Source organism: Helobdella robusta, assembly GCF_000326865.2.
Source record: "Helobdella robusta unplaced genomic scaffold HELROscaffold_11, whole genome shotgun sequence".
NCBI classification, from domain to species: Eukaryota; Metazoa; Annelida; class Clitellata; order Rhynchobdellida; family Glossiphoniidae; genus Helobdella; species Helobdella robusta.
The window spans coordinates 2,001,813-2,019,866 of NW_008703617.1; the positions used below are offsets into that span (position 1 = coordinate 2,001,813).

General features: G+C 33.1%; 3 protein-coding genes across 3 annotated transcripts in view; 1 reads left to right on the forward strand and 2 right to left on the reverse strand.

Annotated features, from left to right (window-relative positions):
* The window catches only part of HELRODRAFT_167280 (hypothetical protein), a gene marked incomplete at both ends in the record, with an annotated part of 7,437 nt that extends 2,578 nt beyond the window's left edge, over window positions 1-4,859 (reverse strand). The window contains 11 exons of the mRNA XM_009012802.1: window positions 125-202; window positions 1,038-1,286; window positions 1,528-2,103; window positions 2,645-2,740; window positions 2,835-2,933; window positions 3,211-3,290; window positions 3,409-3,475; window positions 3,757-3,815; window positions 4,089-4,139; window positions 4,435-4,522; window positions 4,719-4,859. Coding sequence (XP_009011050.1) covers window positions 125-202; window positions 1,038-1,286; window positions 1,528-2,103; window positions 2,645-2,740; window positions 2,835-2,933; window positions 3,211-3,290; window positions 3,409-3,475; window positions 3,757-3,815; window positions 4,089-4,139; window positions 4,435-4,522; window positions 4,719-4,859 — 1,584 coding nt within the window. The remainder of the gene's footprint in view (window positions 1-124; window positions 203-1,037; window positions 1,287-1,527; window positions 2,104-2,644; window positions 2,741-2,834; window positions 2,934-3,210; window positions 3,291-3,408; window positions 3,476-3,756; window positions 3,816-4,088; window positions 4,140-4,434; window positions 4,523-4,718) is intronic.
* Window positions 4,860-6,488: 1,629 nt separating this feature from the next.
* Window positions 6,489-8,819, reverse strand: HELRODRAFT_154433 (hypothetical protein). Its single transcript, XM_009012803.1, has 6 exons — window positions 8,700-8,819; window positions 8,541-8,631; window positions 7,943-8,034; window positions 7,613-7,804; window positions 7,142-7,175; window positions 6,489-6,871 (listed from the first exon to the last, which is right to left on the reverse strand). The coding sequence occupies exons 1-6, from the start codon at window positions 8,754-8,756 to the stop codon at window positions 6,699-6,701; spliced, it is 639 nt and encodes a 212-aa protein (XP_009011051.1). The 5' UTR covers window positions 8,757-8,819; the 3' UTR covers window positions 6,489-6,698.
* Window positions 8,820-12,663: 3,844 nt separating this feature from the next.
* Window positions 12,664-17,732, forward strand: HELRODRAFT_72374 (hypothetical protein; the record flags this gene model as incomplete). The annotated part of the gene is made up of 13 exons (XM_009012804.1): window positions 12,664-12,855; window positions 13,024-13,153; window positions 13,598-13,750; window positions 14,092-14,180; window positions 14,484-14,567; window positions 14,796-14,902; window positions 15,099-15,298; window positions 15,388-15,544; window positions 15,810-15,962; window positions 16,230-16,320; window positions 16,440-16,554; window positions 16,785-16,925; window positions 17,203-17,732. Coding segments are annotated over 13 exons (2,142 nt in total), but the record flags the coding sequence as incomplete, so codon positions are not given.
* Between the last annotated feature and the right edge of the window lie 322 nt (window positions 17,733-18,054).

The window sequence follows — 18,054 nt, forward strand, 5'->3', positions numbered from 1 at the left end:
AGCAAAAAAATTATTAATGGCTGAAATAGCGTTTAATGACATGCTAAATCAAACACACCTATAAACACACGCCTACACACATACACACACACGGACACACACAAATACACACACACAAACTAACTTCACACAAGGCAGCTAATCGCTTAACATATCTAGTTTCTGTATGGACAAACTCTTGTTGAACTTTGTCAAGTTTTGCCTCAAGAAATTAAATAAGAGAAAAAAAATATTTTATTTCAAAATTACGATAATAATAATAATTATAATGTGTTAAATAAAGGATTAGCAATAACAACAATATTAATAACAATAAGAAAATAAGATGAAGAGTATTATGAATAGCATTAATAAAAAAACTTAATGATAAGATATAGGTAAGTAAACAATGCATCACTTCATGTTATGCATTATTTTTAGAAAATTTGATCACTATTATTACTATTATTATTGTTCTTGTTGTTATTATTGATTTATTTTATTGTCATTTCAATTTAATAGGATATAGCAGTACTGGTTAAATTTTAGTTTTAATAGGATATACTATCTCACTCAAACCAGAAAACTTGAAAAAATAATTTAAAAAATAGAAAATGTCACATTTAGTTGAGTTAAATGAGTAAAATGTGAGAAAGAGAGAGTGATCGAGCGAGAGTGAGAAAGAGAGAAAGAGAGAGGAGAGAGAGAGAAAAGAAAGGGCAAAAAAACAAATAAAAATTAATTAAAATCAGTTTATTTAATGAAATTTTTAAATTAAATTTTTTTAAAAAGTAAATTTTAATTTATTATGAAAGTAATGCCTTTTTTAGTGACAAGTAAACACAGTATTAATATGATACTCATGACATAAGATTTTCGATTTGATAGCGTTTTGACTGTGTGAAATGACCCTGAAGGAAAAACAATAAGTTTATGTACACACACTTATTAATGTAAAAGTTAAACAGCCATTAATCAACCAACCAACCAACCAACCAATCAATCAGCAGACAATCAGTTACACTTAACTCAAAAATAAAACGCTAATTAAAACTAACAGCTTTTTTATCCATTTTGTTAATTTTCATCTGATCAGAATTAGCCAAAGTAGTAGTAGTACTAGTAGTGGTGCTGACATCTTTACTGTTGTTGATGTCATTGACGTCGTTGATGTTAATGTCATCTTCACTGATTTCTTTTATGAAATGTCCTTTTCTAACGATTCCAGCTGAAGAGTTGTACATGGAAGATTCCCTCAAAACCAAGTTGCTGCCGCCGTTGTTGTTGTTGGCATTTCTGTCTAGTCTCTATTGAGTAACATAAATTTATGATAATAACATATTTAATTTTATAGTAACGTATTTAATTTTAATATGATGCACAACTTGTTAATTAGCATATGTATTATGTAAATATATAATCATATACCCAAACTAACTAAAATTAAACAAAGAAAATAAAAACTAAGGCATTTTAGTTAAGAAAAATCTATGTATTATATCTTGATATATACAAATAAAAAATACAAAAAAAATTGAGCCAAAATACTTTTCTTGGCACCGTTAATGAAGAATATAATAATGAATCTTGAAAGCTTTGATGTGATTCAAGTTTGGCTTTCAAGACAGCTACACTGGGCGACGATACAGTTTCTATATTTGGGTTGTCATCATTAGCGGTAGCAGTAGTTGGGAGGACTAAGATAGAGTTTTTAGTAGAATAAGAAGAAAAATTAGGGAAATTAATTTTATTATTGCTAGATTTTGAAGGACCTTCATTTAACGCTGTGACATTACCACAAGTGATTTTTCTTTCAGTGAAACCATTATTATTACAATTATTTTTACTATTTTTATTTGCACAGACATCGTTGCTGTTGTTATCAAACTGAAACTTCATCAGTTTCAACTTCTCTATGTTGCGCTTCAAATTAGAAGCATACAGCTCTTTGGCTTCTACGTTGTTCTCGTTGCTCATACTTGCGGCAATGACGGACTCAAAAAACTGAACATTATTTTTAACTTTAACGAGGCAAGCCTCATGATCACTCATTGTCCGGCTCCTACTTTGCTCTAAGTTATTTTTAGAAATTTTGTGTAAAAAAAACAAAAAACAGGCAAACAGCTGAACAATCGATAATGTGATTTTTTTTAAAAACAAACAAGTGATTAAAAGGTAAAACGATAAAAATATGGCAAGCTGATCAGCATCTTGCTAAAGAAATGTTCAAAATTTTGCTAGTATACTCAAATATACGTGAGTTCGTCACACTCTGGCAAATAATTTTCAAAATTAAATCATCAAAATATCACAAAGTTGAGGGCTATCAGAGGATGGACAATGGAGGAAAGGTCCTATTGTTCTTTATGAAGAAACCCAGCTCCTGTTTAAAATACAAATATACATACGACGATCATAACGATTTACTAGCAAATTATTACTAATAATATTTGTAGTAAAAACATGGAGGAATAAAATTTAAGGAAAAATAATTACAGATAAAATCACTCTATAGCGTTAAATTACACCTATATCTTGAAAATCTCGTTCATTTCTGATTTCAGCAGAATAAATTCACTCGAAGTTGAATGTTTAGAAAGGTTTTATATGTGAAATCTGAGAGAGAAAATATAGTATCTGTAAATTATGATATTTAAATAATCACCTTAATCCAAGATTGAAGTTCTTCAGTGTTCTTTGGTACAAACTCTACCATTGCCATCGGGCTGATCAGGTACAATCTGCCTGCTACTGCTCTGTACTGGATGAACGAAAGAATGAATGAACGAACGAATGAATGAACGAACGAATGAATGAACAAACATACAAATGAATAAACGAATGAATGACCATACCCTAAGTATGGACAACGGAATTTTGTGTACAGCCTCATAAAGCGCTTTTTTGTCTTTATAAGACGACTTGTTGTTGCAGACGATTAACATATCGTTAAACTGTTATAGTAAATTAAATAATAAATAAATAAGTAAATAAATTAGTGAATGAATAAATGAGTGAATGAATGAATAAATAAATAAGTGAATGAATGAATGAATGAATGAGTGAATGATGTAATACCTCAAAAAAATTTAAAAATTCATCCTCAAATCATCAGTCATTGAAACCTAACTCATCTTCTTCATCGTTGTCACCAAAATCATCATCATAATCTTCATCATAATCATTATCATCATCACTGTCATCGCCGCGATCGTAGTCGTCAACACTGACCAAATATAATTTCCGGGCAACAATCTTGCCTGTTATTGGCTGGATGATGTTAGCATCTGCTTCCATTACGTATGATCGTCCTGATGATGATGATGTTCACGGTGATGATGATGATCATTATTGTCGATATCATTATCATAACTATTGTCAACACCGCCGTCATCAACATCGTCACTATCGGCATAATCAGCAAGCAACCTGGTGCCATAAGATTGCCAATGTTGACCACGATTGTCATGATCTGCTTAACTTTCGATACATTCTCCTACGAGCGAATGAATGAAAGAATGAAAAAATAAATGAATAGATAAACGAACGAATGAATTAACGGTTGAATGAACAAAAAATAGATAAACAAAAAACGAATGAACAAACGGGCGAACCAATAAATGGATATACATTAAAAGAACAAAAACAAATGAAAGAATGGAATGAATGAATGAACGACAGAATGAATGAATGAATGAACGACAAAATGAATGAATAATTTATGTAGCGCTACACAATACTAGTCATCTGCACAACCCATTAAAAATAATAATAAACCTCTTGTCTTATTCCTTCATTTGAACGCCTGTTAAACTGTACAATCTTTTCCAAGGCATCTTAATAATGATAACTATTGTTATTAAATCAATAATAATCATAATTATTATAACTAATTTATATATTTGATTAAAAATTTAATTAATTTGATTTGAAAAAAACCGGATAAACTTGAGATCTATTCATGCATATTTATCATAACTTTTGCGATTTCTTCCAATTATTATTATCATTATTTTGTTATTATTTCTGTTAATTTAATTATTTTTATTATTCATAATTATTACTTATTAGTTATTTTATTTTTTAGTCTGATAGTCTGAGCGTCTAACCTTTGGCATATTTATAATCTTCCATTGATTCATCCAAGCAAGAGATATACTCTGTGTTACACATATTTTTTTAAAAATAATATTCTAATTAATATTATTTAAACATCTATTTATAATTTTATAAATATAAATAAATTAATTAATTAATAAACAAATGTTTGTTAAACAAAAAAAAAAAACTTTATATATAAACATATGCGCTCGTGTTAGGAACGAATTAAGATATCCATTAACCACAACCCCAAAATCAGCAACCACAAACTACAATAACCACAGCGTCAAAAACGACAACAACAGCAGCCACGACAGTAGTAGCAGCGACTACAGCAGCAGTAGTAAAGACAACCTTTAAGAAGCAATTCATATCTAGGCAAACGTTGTATCGGTTCTATAAATAAATGCTTCAACTTCAACCCCATACTCTCGTTAGATTTCTGTTTCAGTTAAGAAATAAAATAAAATTAATTTGATAATTTATTATTATTAATAATAATAATGGTTAAAAATGATAAAAGGTATATAACACTCTTCCTAAGTTCAGAGGACTCGACAACACAATAATATTAACATCAGCAAAACTAAACAGCACTAACAACAACAAACAAACAAACAAATTTATCATCATCTGACCTCAAAATGTTCGACAAATCTCCTAAACTTGGAATCATTTTGAACGAGTTCATCAAAGGTCTCGATAATTTTCTGATAATTGACAGCGTACGGTGGGTAGAGCTTGAAATTATCAGCCAATGAGAGAACGACACGACCCATCAATTTTTTTTCATATTTACTTTGTGGTCCAATCAGGGGTAAGAAGGGTTTAGAAATATTGAAATTAGTTATTTATAAACATCATAATGAAAGAATAAATCATAAAGTAAGTCTATCAGAAACATTATGAAAAAAAAATTTATTCGTTACTTCGGATCTTTGTAATAATACAGACAGGTTTGAAATGCCGGCTCAAGTTTGACGGAGTGAAAATTATAGAGAGCGCTGATGTCATTGAACAATAATTCAGTTGGAATGTCGTTTAAGTTGGCTTTGGCTAGGTTCACTCTCACAACCTGTCGGGATTGTTATTTAGGGAAGTAATTGAATGCGTGCAGAAGATGAAGTTAATTATTAACTGATCAATCATAGGCCAGCCAGCCAACAAACCATCTAATCAATTAACTAGTTAATAACTCAATAAATCAACCAACCGATCAACCAATCAAATAACATTTTTTATTTATATAGCGCATAATGAATGATTAATAGGGCGACACATTACCACATGGATATAAATAAATGATAAATAAATAAATAATAATAATAAATAAATAAAAATCCATACATTACCCTACAGAGAAGATGCAGTCTTTTGACATACGATTGCTCTGATGTTACAAACTCGGACAAGACTTTTCCTAATTTCTGCAAATTTTCATTTAAAAAGTTTCTTCAATTATGATTTTAGATTCAATTTATTACAGATTAGAAATCGATTTTTGTGGAAATATTTCTTTAGTATCTGTGATTAAATACATTCAAATGCGGGTATGAACAAATATTGACCATCTATTCAACCATATTCATTCATTTAACCGACTATCAATTCATTCTATTATCCATTCACATCCATCTATTCATCCATTTATCCATTCAATCATTCATTCAATCTAATTATCATAAGAACAGTTGACATACGACATATAACTTGCTGTTGCACTGCCTGGCACTTGAAGACGACGACCTTCTAACGCTATTTCTACGGTTTTCATTGCTCCTGTTTTGCTAGTTTTATTTAAAAATTTATAAAAAATAATTTGAGAATAAATAAAAAAAAACAAATTATAAAAATAATAACAAAATGTTTAATAAATCTCCAATTTGAAAGCCTAATATGAAGCATGAGCTCCAAACTGAAGGCGTCAAAGAGGTCCAATGATTTGAATTGAAAGACGTGAATAAATTGCTGAAATGGAGACAATGGAATATTCAAATACTTTTAGATCAGAAAAAACTAACATTTTTCATCTTCATTTTTCCAGCGCTACTTCTTCAAATTTTATTTAATTCAACGAAATAAAGTCTAACTAAATCAATTTATTTTAGAAATTTATTCATTTAATTCCCCGAATATTATCGTAAAATAGATCAATTCATTTACTGTGAGTTTTAAAACTTACATCGACACTATTAATTATAAGCAAGACGACGTGTTATGAAGTAAAATCGAGTTTTTGAAAAAAAAGCATTTCAACAATATTTTAATTGTTTTTATACACTAAAATTTAAAAAATTATTATTATTATTGTTTGAAAATAACGTCATTTGCAAAAAAAAATAATTTTTTATCGTTTTGTAGTATAAACTTTGCCAAAAAGTTATAAAATCGTTGAACGATCAATAAATCAATCAATCAATCAATCAATTATAAAATCAGGAAATTAAATAGTTAGCTCACATAACAGAAGTGAAAGAAAAACTCAAGCCACTTCTTGATGCTGATATTTTTGTCTGATTTTGCAAAATATTTACAAGGAAACCTATGAAGTGAGGGAGAAAAACAATTTTTACAGTATCTGCCATCACTCATTAGCAATGACTAATTAGGAGATAGAATCATTTCTTTTTGTGTTGTTTGGACACGGTTGTCCAGCCATCTTGGTCAGGTTGGTTGTACAGGTTTCGTCGCTGCTCTCGTGGCTGCTGAGGTTGCTGCTGCTGCGATGATTGTGGGTGTTGTGGCTGCTGTAGTTGCTGCTGCTCTGGTTGTGGCTGGTGATGATGCTCTGCTGAATGAAAAAAAAAAATAAGGTTGCATTATAAAATATTAAATCATCATGTTTGATATGCTAATTAATACTGTTGATAATACACATATAAACACACACACGTGCACACACAAACGCGCGTGTGGTAGACAAACAAAGATGTATTGCCTACACACACACACACACACAAATATATATATATATATATATATATATATAAATATATATATGTATTCAATGAAATATACATGATTAGATATATATGTATATACAATTAAACTATAGTCTAACCAGAGGTAGAACTGTCTGGTGCTGTTGTATCCATCTGCATGAAATTTCAAACAATTTTTTTAGATTATTGGGAAAAATGAAAAAAATTATAAAAATATTTAGTTATTAATTATAATTAATTAATTTATAATAATTGTCAGCAAAAAAACAAAACAAATTAGAACAAAATTTGGCTTTACAAGTCTTTCCACAAATCTTATAGGAGTTAGAGAATGAGCAATATATATATATATATATATATACATATATATATATATATATATATATATGTATATATATATGTATATATATATACATATATAGGATAGGAATTAGTAGGGATATTATATAAATAATAAATATATAATATATATATATTACTTATAACTATAAAATCTACCCCAAGGTTTTCTTCACTAACAACAAGGAGATGGTTAAATAAAACTCTGCCCAAGTAATTAACAGGTATATTTATAAAAAATAGTTTAGAAAAATTACCATCACAACATCTTCATCCTGACCATTACTAACTTCTTCATCGTCGTCATCGTCGTCGTCGTCTTGCTGAATAGTTACTGGTGGGTTTGCTACAGGTCTGTTACTTTTATTGCAGTACTTTTCAACAGCCTCACTAGCTCTCCCAGACTCACAGAGTGTTAGCGCGTCTATTATTTGTGAACACACCTTAGAAAAATATTTCTACTCATTTGATTGTTGTATCCACAGAATGTAAATTCACAAACTGTTTAACATTATGCAAAAAACTTATATACATAAGAAACTGTATTTCATCAATTAAAAAAAAAAAAACTGGCTATCTACCAAGCTCAGAGTACCATCTTCCACTAAAAGATGGAATTCGTTGAATAATATAGAGCTCAAAGTGTCTTCTAGTTCATAGGCGTCGGAGCAATCTAGATAAATATAAAATTAAAGTAAAATCTGTCATCTTCTGGTCTTCAGATTTTTAATAAAAGATATTTGTCAGTCGTCTATCATTTGATGGTCTATGTGGTTTAACATTGACACTAAATGTTGTATTTTATATAAAATATAATTATTAATATAATATAATACATGGTGAGTCTATATGAATTAGTATTATATTCAAACTTTATATATATATATATATATATATATAAATATATTTATCTACAAAAATTAAGCAGAAAAGTAAAAGTGAGCTAACTCAATTAAGTTAATAAATGTGTAAAAATTTTAAATTACAATTAGTTCATGACAACTGCTACTCTCTCTAGTTACTAGAGTGCTAGTCTCCTCTAAACTAAATAAATCTCTAAACTAAATAAAAACTAGTATCTAACAAGCTAACTAAGCTAGTTAAGGTTAAGGTTAACTCTTCTTAACTTAACTACTAGCTATGCTATAATAATGCCCTTATTAAAAATGTCTAACTTACTATTTTCCATGAGCCACTGAATGACAGCACCGGGCAACCAGGCCTTTTTGGCCGCCGCATGACTACCAGCACAACCATTACTGAGGGAAATCTAAACAAAAATTATTAAATTAAAATTGTGAATTTAAATTGAGAAACGTTAAAACGTTAAAATTTTACGTTGAATGAGCTCCAGCAGTCAACAATTGAGGCAACACAGCTCTGAAAACTCAACATTTGCACGTTCGACAACATTTATCGCTCACAATCGGTTCTTGATTCTCGAGTCTCGCAACTTGCTTCGTCCTGGATTAGGTAATGTTTACAACTTTTATATATAATTATATATATATATATTATATATATATATACATATATATATAATATATATTATATATATATTATATATATATATATATCCATGGTTTACAAATTATAATCTGTTTCAAGTGTATGACTATAATTTTGTAAAAATATTTTAAAAACATAACATAACAATTTTAATTTTATAAATTCTGAATTTAATGGTTTCAAAGTATTAAAAAATAAAAAACAAAAATTTCAAGAATTATTTGTTGCGGTTAAAAGTAAACCATCTATTTTGTTCTTGTTTGTATCCCGAAAAGTAAACAACCTGGAGAAGTGACGAAAAGATTGATTTAAATATTTGATGCACAATTTGTGACATTTATTTCAGTTTCGGCTCAATTTATTAAATTAAATTTAGAATGAAAACTTGTTTAAGTTTAATCTGACTGACAATCTTAATTAATCATTTCCGGGAGTACTTTGTACAGAACTATCTGTAGGCAAGTGAGATTTTCAATTTTTTACTTGCAGTAAGTATGCAATTTAATTTGCTTGCATTCAATATTCAATTCAATATCAGTTTTCAATTTTGTTTTTAATTTCATTTCAGCCTGTTGCTTGAACTGCCTAATTTTGCTGCTAGTAATTAATTGTCTTATGACAGCATTTTGCTCATTTATTTTATTGTTTTGTTCAATAATAATACAATTGAATATGTATGAAATACCCCTGCCAGAGGGATGGCTCAGCTTCAACTGGCAAAAGAAATTTTCACGTTCGGGTTCAATGCTAAATTGATGAAACAGTTGCTAGAGGAGACCAAGTCCATCTTTGCCGAAATCAACAAAGCTAGTTGTTTCAGTTAGTTGTTAGTGTGTATGTAGTTTGCAATATTGTTGTTGTTGCTAGTTAATTATATTATATTATTTATGATGTGTTTGTTTGAGTTGAATGAGTTGATTCTTGTGTTGCACAGTTAGGTGTGAAAAGATTTAATAACAAAAATTCTACTTTCACACATTTTTTTCAATCCTTTTTTAACTTTAAAAATTTTAAATATTGACTACTTATCAAGTTGTTTAACATTGGTTTGACATTTACTTAGATAGGTCTATTATTATTAAAGATAATTAAATTTGTTTCCAAGATAATTACTCTTCAATAATTGTGAAAAACGAGAATGACTACGAACCAGACTTCATCTCAAACACTAACCCACCACGAAGCAAATCGACAGACAATGTCGAAATCACAAGTACACAAACTTCAACGTCAACTGACAGTGAATGGTCACTGATTTCGTACAGTATGTTCATTTCGTTTGGTATTCAATTAATTCTAGAGTTATTTTTAAGAATTTATAAATAGTAATGAGAATGAACTTCCACATGTTGTTTAGTGCCTTGGAAGATGACTGTAGAGGCGCTCAATTCAATACAACAAAAAAATTCATTTGTGATTTATTAATGTATGTAATGTGAAACTTTCATTCCTCCTCTCTGCAGAATCAAAAGTAAGGGCAGAAATTTCATCGGAGGAAGAGCAATCGATAAGAAGCATCTTCTCAAACTCCCCGACGCTGATAATATTGACAAACAGCCCATCATCGAGAACCACCATCCTCAAGCACTTACTGGAGCAGGACATCTTCAACCTCCACGACACTAATCAACTCTGGCGGCCAATTCTAATCAGAAATGGCACCAGGCAGAGAATCTCAAAAATCCAATCAGATCTTGTACATCCCTCCAGTGTCACGGCCAACCAATCAAACAGCAACAACAACAACCCTCGAAGTAGTTTCTCGTTCAATTCCTTCAAACGAACTAATTCTTCATGGAAAAATAACATCTCCCCTGATGACGTTTATGGCACCAAAGATATTAAATCATCATCTCCATCGTCGTCATCTGCAACAACTTCATCATCGTCGTCATCTTCATCATCGTATTACCTAGAAATACATGTACCTAATAAGTTGTTGCAGGCAGGTTTGGAGATCTACCTACCCGAAGTTAGGCCGCACTCAAAACAAAATTACGACTTTCTTTTTCAGTCTTTCCTCCGAAATAACAATAAACTCTTCCTATTGGTCATCGAGGGGACTGAACTTTCTGAAGATGTTAGGGTCGATGGTCAAGTTGTTAGGATTGTAATGATTGATTGAATAATGATAATCATGTAGTTAGGATTGTAATGATTGAATAATGATGGTCATGTTGTAAGGATTGTAATGATTGAATAATGATGGTCATGTTGTAAGGATTGTAATGATTGAATAATGATGGTCATGTTGTAAGGATTGAGGATTGTAAGAATTGTAATGATTGAATAAGGATGGTCATGTTGTAAGGATTGTAAGGATTGATTGCTGTTATTTGATGTAATTACGTAAAATCACCCTTCTTGGTTGTTCAGCTGATAATTTTTATTCTAATAAGTAGCAGTAATAATAGTGGCTAATTACATGTTTGTTTGTTTGTTTGTTTGTTTGTTTACATTTCACACTGACAATGATGATGATGACGACGATAATGGTCGTGGCGATGATGATGATGATGATGTTGTTTACTCATTGTCTTCACAGTCATCATTTATAATTGTGGAAAAACTACACTGAATAATTAGGCAGGCTGTGTTTTTTTTGTTTTTTGACATGTTTTTTTGCCAAATTGCTTTCTGATGATTTCGTCATACATTCACGCACACACACACATACACGCACACACGCGCGCCACACGCGCGCATACAAATAAACATACATTTATATATTTATGTATATATGCAGATACAATAGTTGACTGATTGATTGATTGATTGCTTGATTGATTGACTGATTGACAAGTTATACCATCGTTTTTAAAAACAGGAAGAAAATCTCTTGAAATATCTGCAAGAATCATCAAACGAACTCTCAGTATTCATCATCCAGTTATCAAAAAATAAACAACAGCAACAACGACAATCTAACTCTAACGATACTACTACTACTACTACTACTACTACTACTACTACTACTACTACTACTACTACTAATAATAATAATAATAATAATAATAATAATAATTTTTCCACCTGCAGTCAGCTGCTGTTAGAGGAGCAGCTTTTCAAGTTAAACTTCAAACCGTTGGTCAGTTTAAAAGAATATGGAGAGGAGATTAAGTTGGTACTACAAACTACTAATGTTACTTACTTACTATTACTGCTACTCTGTTACTGCTACCACCACTAATACTGTTACTATGTTACTTAACTAATTTCAAATGTTTCAAATGTTCTACTACTACTGCTGCTGCTGCTACTACTATTACTTTTACTACTGCTGCTGCTGTTGCTACCGTTACTACTATTACTACTACTACAAATGCTGCTTCTGCTACTCTCACTACCGTCTTTTAGTATGATTAATGCCAATGCTATTACTGAATAGATTGAAAGTCATAGTGCCTCTGATATTTTGAGTGCAGTACACTCACATGTTCTGCTTAATCTTAAATAATAATAATAATAATAATAATAATAATAATAATAATAATAATAATAATAATAATTTGGATGTAAATAGATAAGATATAAAGAATGATTTTTTTCATATCATTCATTCCTCCGCCACAGATTTTTAACAGATCCATCCATTGATCTATCATTATCAGCATCGTCGTCGTCATCATTATCATCGCCAGTCGTGACGTCAGCCACGCAGAAACAACAACAGCAATACTCACTTTTCGATTATAAGATCTATAACTGCTGCATTAACAACAACAACAACAACAGCGCTAACAGCAGCACAAATAACACCAACAACGACATCAATCGCATCAACAACGACGTAGACAGACTTGAATTAACAGCGCAACTGCACGAATTTACAAAAGTTGTCCTGAGCAGGATGTTGTTAAAAACAGTCAACGTCATCATCAGCGTTCACCTGCATTGTCTGGATTCCACCATAAAGATTGCTTACAACATGGCACAGAATGGATTCCGTGTGCCTCCTAGAATTAAGTTCGCTAAAACTAAGGAGGTTGGTTGATTGAATGGTGTGATTGATTGTTGGATGGATTGATTGGTTGGTTGATTGTTGGATGGATTGTTAGATGGATTGGTTGGTTGTCTGATTGATTGATTGGTTGGTTGACTAATAACACTGACACTTATTTATTTTTGATCATTTCATTCATTTCAACCCCAGGAGGAACTTTATAATTCACTGATGGAGATGGCGACGAAGAAGCAAGATGAACTGAAGAAGATGATTTGTGGTATGATTGACAGAAAGAAGGAGGAGCTTATTCAGAAAGCGGCCACTTGTGAGATTGTCGGTCAGTTCAAGAATGGTTTTGTTCGTTTATTCATTCGTTTGTACGTTCTTTCATTCGTTTGTTCGCTCTTTCATTCGTTTGTTCGCTCTTTCATTCGTTTGTTCGTTCTTTCATTCGTTTGTTCGTTCTTTCACTCGTTTGTTCATTCATTAATTTACACAGTCGTTTATTCTATTATTCACATGAAGTTGTTTTCAATTTCATTACTCTAATTAACTAACCATCAACCAACCAGCCCAGTAATCAGCCAGCTGATCCAGGCAATCAGACAATTTTTAAATCAACCAATCAATCAACCAACCAATCAACCAATCAATCAATCAACCAATCAATCAACCAACCAACCAATCAATCAATCAACCAATCAACCAATCAATCAACCAACCAATCAACCAATCAATCAACCAATCAATCAACCAATCAACCAATCAATCAATGACAAAGGTATAGAACTATCAGAAGATGGATTGGTAGGTTCATCTAAGGACTTGAAGTTCTGCTCCGAGCAGATTGAAGATTTCGTACTCCTCAACTTGAATGGCATGATAGCTGGAGAACTCGTTAACTCTGTTGATGTGTTGAGAGAGAGTTACATAGGTTGGTTGTTTGCTGTTCGTCTGTTTGTTTTCATTCATTCGTTCGTTCGTTCATTCGTTCGTTTATTTGTTTGCTCGTTGCTCGTTGTTTATGTGTTGCTTGCTGTCGTTTTCTCGGTTGATGTATTGCATGTATTTCTATCAATGAGTTGTTGTTTGCATGATTTGTTGATGTTGTTTGCATGTTTTGCTGTTGTTGTTTCTTGCTGGTTGATGTGATGATGGCTCGATGATGTTGATGTGATGATGGCTCGATGATGATGTGATGATGGCTCGATGATGTTGATGTGCTCCCTCCACTTATTACCGTACACTATATTTCTCGATCAATCCTCCACTCAGGCATTCTGTCGAGGTGTCTGAAATCATTGGAACAGTTGGACGTGGAGACAGGGTTGGAATCTTCAAGGACATCCAGAGCTCTTAAAGACGTTTGTATCTATCTTTGTGATGATGATGGTGATGGTTGTGGTTGTGATAATGATGGTGATGATGATGGTTGTGGTTGTGATGATGATGGTGATGGTTGTGAGGATGGTGTTGACGTGGTTGGCATTGTGAGGGTGATATCATCATTCATCTTTGCTTCAGCAGCCTCACCATATGCATCATCGTCATCGTCGTCGTCGTCTTTATCGTCATCACCACCATAGTTTGTTGTCATCATCATATAACATCATCATCGTTAGAAACATCATCATCTTCGTTACCTTCTTCATCATCGTCATCATCAGATTTTAAGCACAGCATACCAAGTGAACATAACATTACAAACTAATGATTCATTTGTCAGAGCATTCATTGAAAGGATGAAACACGTTAGTTAATTGGTTGATTGGTTGGTTGGTGGATTGATTGGTTGGTTTGATTTGTTGGTTAGTTTGAATGATAGTGATTGGATGTTTTACTGATTGAGTTGTTAGCTGGCTCTTGGTTCAAATTTTTTCACTGCTACTGATTGAATATTTGCAGATTCATACCAACCAATCACAAATCATTTTACCACTGTTAGTTTATTTATAGATTTATATCAACCTATCGCACAGGTTCTGCATTCAATTTGGTCCCGCCCCTCGATGAAAATTGATGCTGATTGGAAGAAAAAAGTTGCCTCGGAAATGCTGTCATCATTAAATGAATCTCGTTGCCAAAAGTTAGTTCCTACGTAACTCTCTTTAAATAATTTTTTTGAATAATAGTTTTTATATTATTAATAGTTGCCGTCTATCAGTTACCATTTAACCATCACACACACTAACGCTTTTTCTCTCTCTTTTTCTCTCTCTCTCTTTCTCTCTCTCAAACACACGCACGCACACACACCTCACAACGACACACAGACTAGCAAGAAGCATATGCAATCAGATAAAGGAACGTCTGAAGAAGTCTCATCAAACTTTCGAGCAGTGCCTGAAACAGTTGGAGGTCAAACACAGCGGTCAGCTGGAACGAACCGAGGTCCAGAGGCTGACCATAAGGAAAGAATATGCCCCTAGAGTGGCCAAACTAAGTCTCGAAAGCCGATCTCTCAGAGACTTGCTGCTGCATGGTTTGTTATGTGTCTGTGATGTGTTGTTTGTGTGTGTGTGTATATGTGTGTATGTGTGAGTCCGTGTGCGTGTGTTACCAACTTTACAGGCAAACCAAAGTTGGGTGCGATGATTGGCAATGGTCAGTACGGGGTTGTTTTTATGTGTGACTCGTGGGCCGGCTTCAAGCCCTGTGCCGTCAAAACAATGGTGCCCCCGGATGAAAAACATTGGAATGATCTTGCCATGGAGTTCTACTATACTATGTATGTGTGCGTGCGTGCGTGTGCGTGTGCGTGTGTGTGTGTGTGTGTGTGTGTATGCGTGTGTATTATACAATGTTTTTGTGATTGTGTATTCTTTATACACGTTTCATGGGTTTTTTGTAGGTTTGTAGGTTTTTTGCTTGTAATATATTTTATCCTATCATTTGAAACCACACAAAACAAATAGGCATACATACGTACGGACAAACACACAGGCACACACACACGCACACACAGGCACACAAACGCACACACACACACACAGGAACATTCCGGAACACGACAGGATAGCAGTACTTAGGGGTTCCGTTATTGATTACACGTACAGTTCCAATGGTCTGGCGGTCATGTTGATCATGGATAAGTTGGACATGGACCTGCATACCGCTATTGAGAAGAAGTTGAGTTGGATTGAACGGTCTGTCTGATTGTCTGCTTGATTGCTTGACGAATCGTTTTATCGAAATTACCTATGATACGACTTGGGAAAAAATATTTAACTGATATATTCTTTCAATCGATCACTCAATTAATCATGTAACCATTCGATCAACTATCCAATCAGATGACCAATCATTCATTAATTCATTCATTCATTCATTCATTAATTCATTCATTCATTCATTCATTCATTCATTCATTCATTCATCAATCAATGCATCAATTCAAACACCGGACGAGACAGACTCCAGATATCGATTGACGTAGTCGAAGGCATTCGATACTTGCATAGTCAGGGCCTCGTACATAGAGATATCAAACTTAAGAACGTATTGGTTGGTTGGTGTCTTGTTGATATAATCAATAACCTATTAATTCTTAATCAATCTATTAATTACCTGTTTAATTATTTAATTAATTAGCTAATTAATATTATTGGCGTTTTGGTGAGTAGATAGACGGCAACAAACGCGCCAAGCTGACCGACCTTGGTTTCTGTAAACCTGAAACTCTAATGACGGGTAGTATCGTTGGCACTCCCATACATATGGCGCCTGAACTTGTTTCTGGTTGGTTGGTTGGCTGGCAGGTTGGTTGGCTGGCTGGCTGATTGGCTGGTTGGATTGGTTGAACTTAAAATTGATTGAATGATTGATTGATTGATTGATTGATTGACTGACTGACTGACTGACTGACTGACTGACTGACTGACTGACTGACTGACTGACTGACTGACTGACTGACTGACTGACTGACTGACTGACTGACTGACTGACTGACTGACCAACCCACCACTCAGGCAAATACGACCACAGTGTGGACATATACGCATTCGGAGTTTTGTTCTGGTACTTATGTTCTGGATGTGTCCAGTTGCCTCTGAGATTTGAGAAATGTCCCAGCAAGGAAGTTCTGTGGAACTGCGTCAAAAAAGGTTGTCGTCTTTATGGCGGTAGTGGTGCTGATGATGAGCATGATGGGGATGCTTTTTTAATTACGCTAACTGATTATAACAACTCTCGCGTTTTTCCTTCTTCATAAGAAATTTGTCACCTTTCACATAAATTGTTCAAATTTTTCTAAAACTTCCATATTTATTTTAAAAAGTTTAATAGTATTATTATGTTCGCTCCATTGACATTCCTCAGAGGATTGCACCGTAATTAAATGCTTCGTTGAACAAATAACTTTTTAACTCACTCACGCAAATGAATCAGGACTTCGACCGGAGAAACCAAAAGACGTGGACCCGGAATGTTGGGACTTGATGCTGGCTTGTTGGCACAGCAATCCAGACGTGCGACCTCTACTCGGTGAAATTGAACTCACTCTAAGATCAATCTTCGATAGAGTCGTCAAAGAAGCGGCTACCACAGCTGGAAAGGCAGCTACCATAGCTGGAAATACAGCTGCTACTGCTGTGAATGCAGCTACTACTGCTGCTAATGCAACTACAAAAGGAGGAAAGAGAGATAATGATGCTAAAGGGAGAGCTGATGATTTCTTGAAGTGTGAAGGCGTGCAGGGATTCGGTGCTGACAATGATGCTAGTTGTTGTTACCATGGTGATGGTGATGACGATTGTAGCGATGATAGCTTCGATGATTGTGACGACGACGATGATGATGATGACGAGGAGGAGAAGGAGGAGGAGGAGGAGTGGAAGAAAGATGATGGTGATGATGATGTACGTCGTTTTAGAAGGGTGAATGATGATAATAATAATGATAATGATACTCTGAGGTGATGAAAAAATACTGTAGCTGGTATGATGATGACGATGATGGTGACGTAATTACATTCAGTTAATCTCAGAAATTTTTATTGCTTCACACACAGCCTAAGATGACTTTTCTGCCTCTCGTTTCATTTCGTCTCGTTTTGTTTATTACGCTGATGTTGTCCATTTTATTGTTTTCAATTTTTATCCGTTTGTTTTCATTAAACCACATTAGCTTGTTTTTTTATTTTATTAACTCATTCATTTATTAACTCACTCACTTTTACTCACTCACTCACTCATTCACTCAATCATTCATTCCGCTTGTTATCCATTTTTCTTTTGTTTT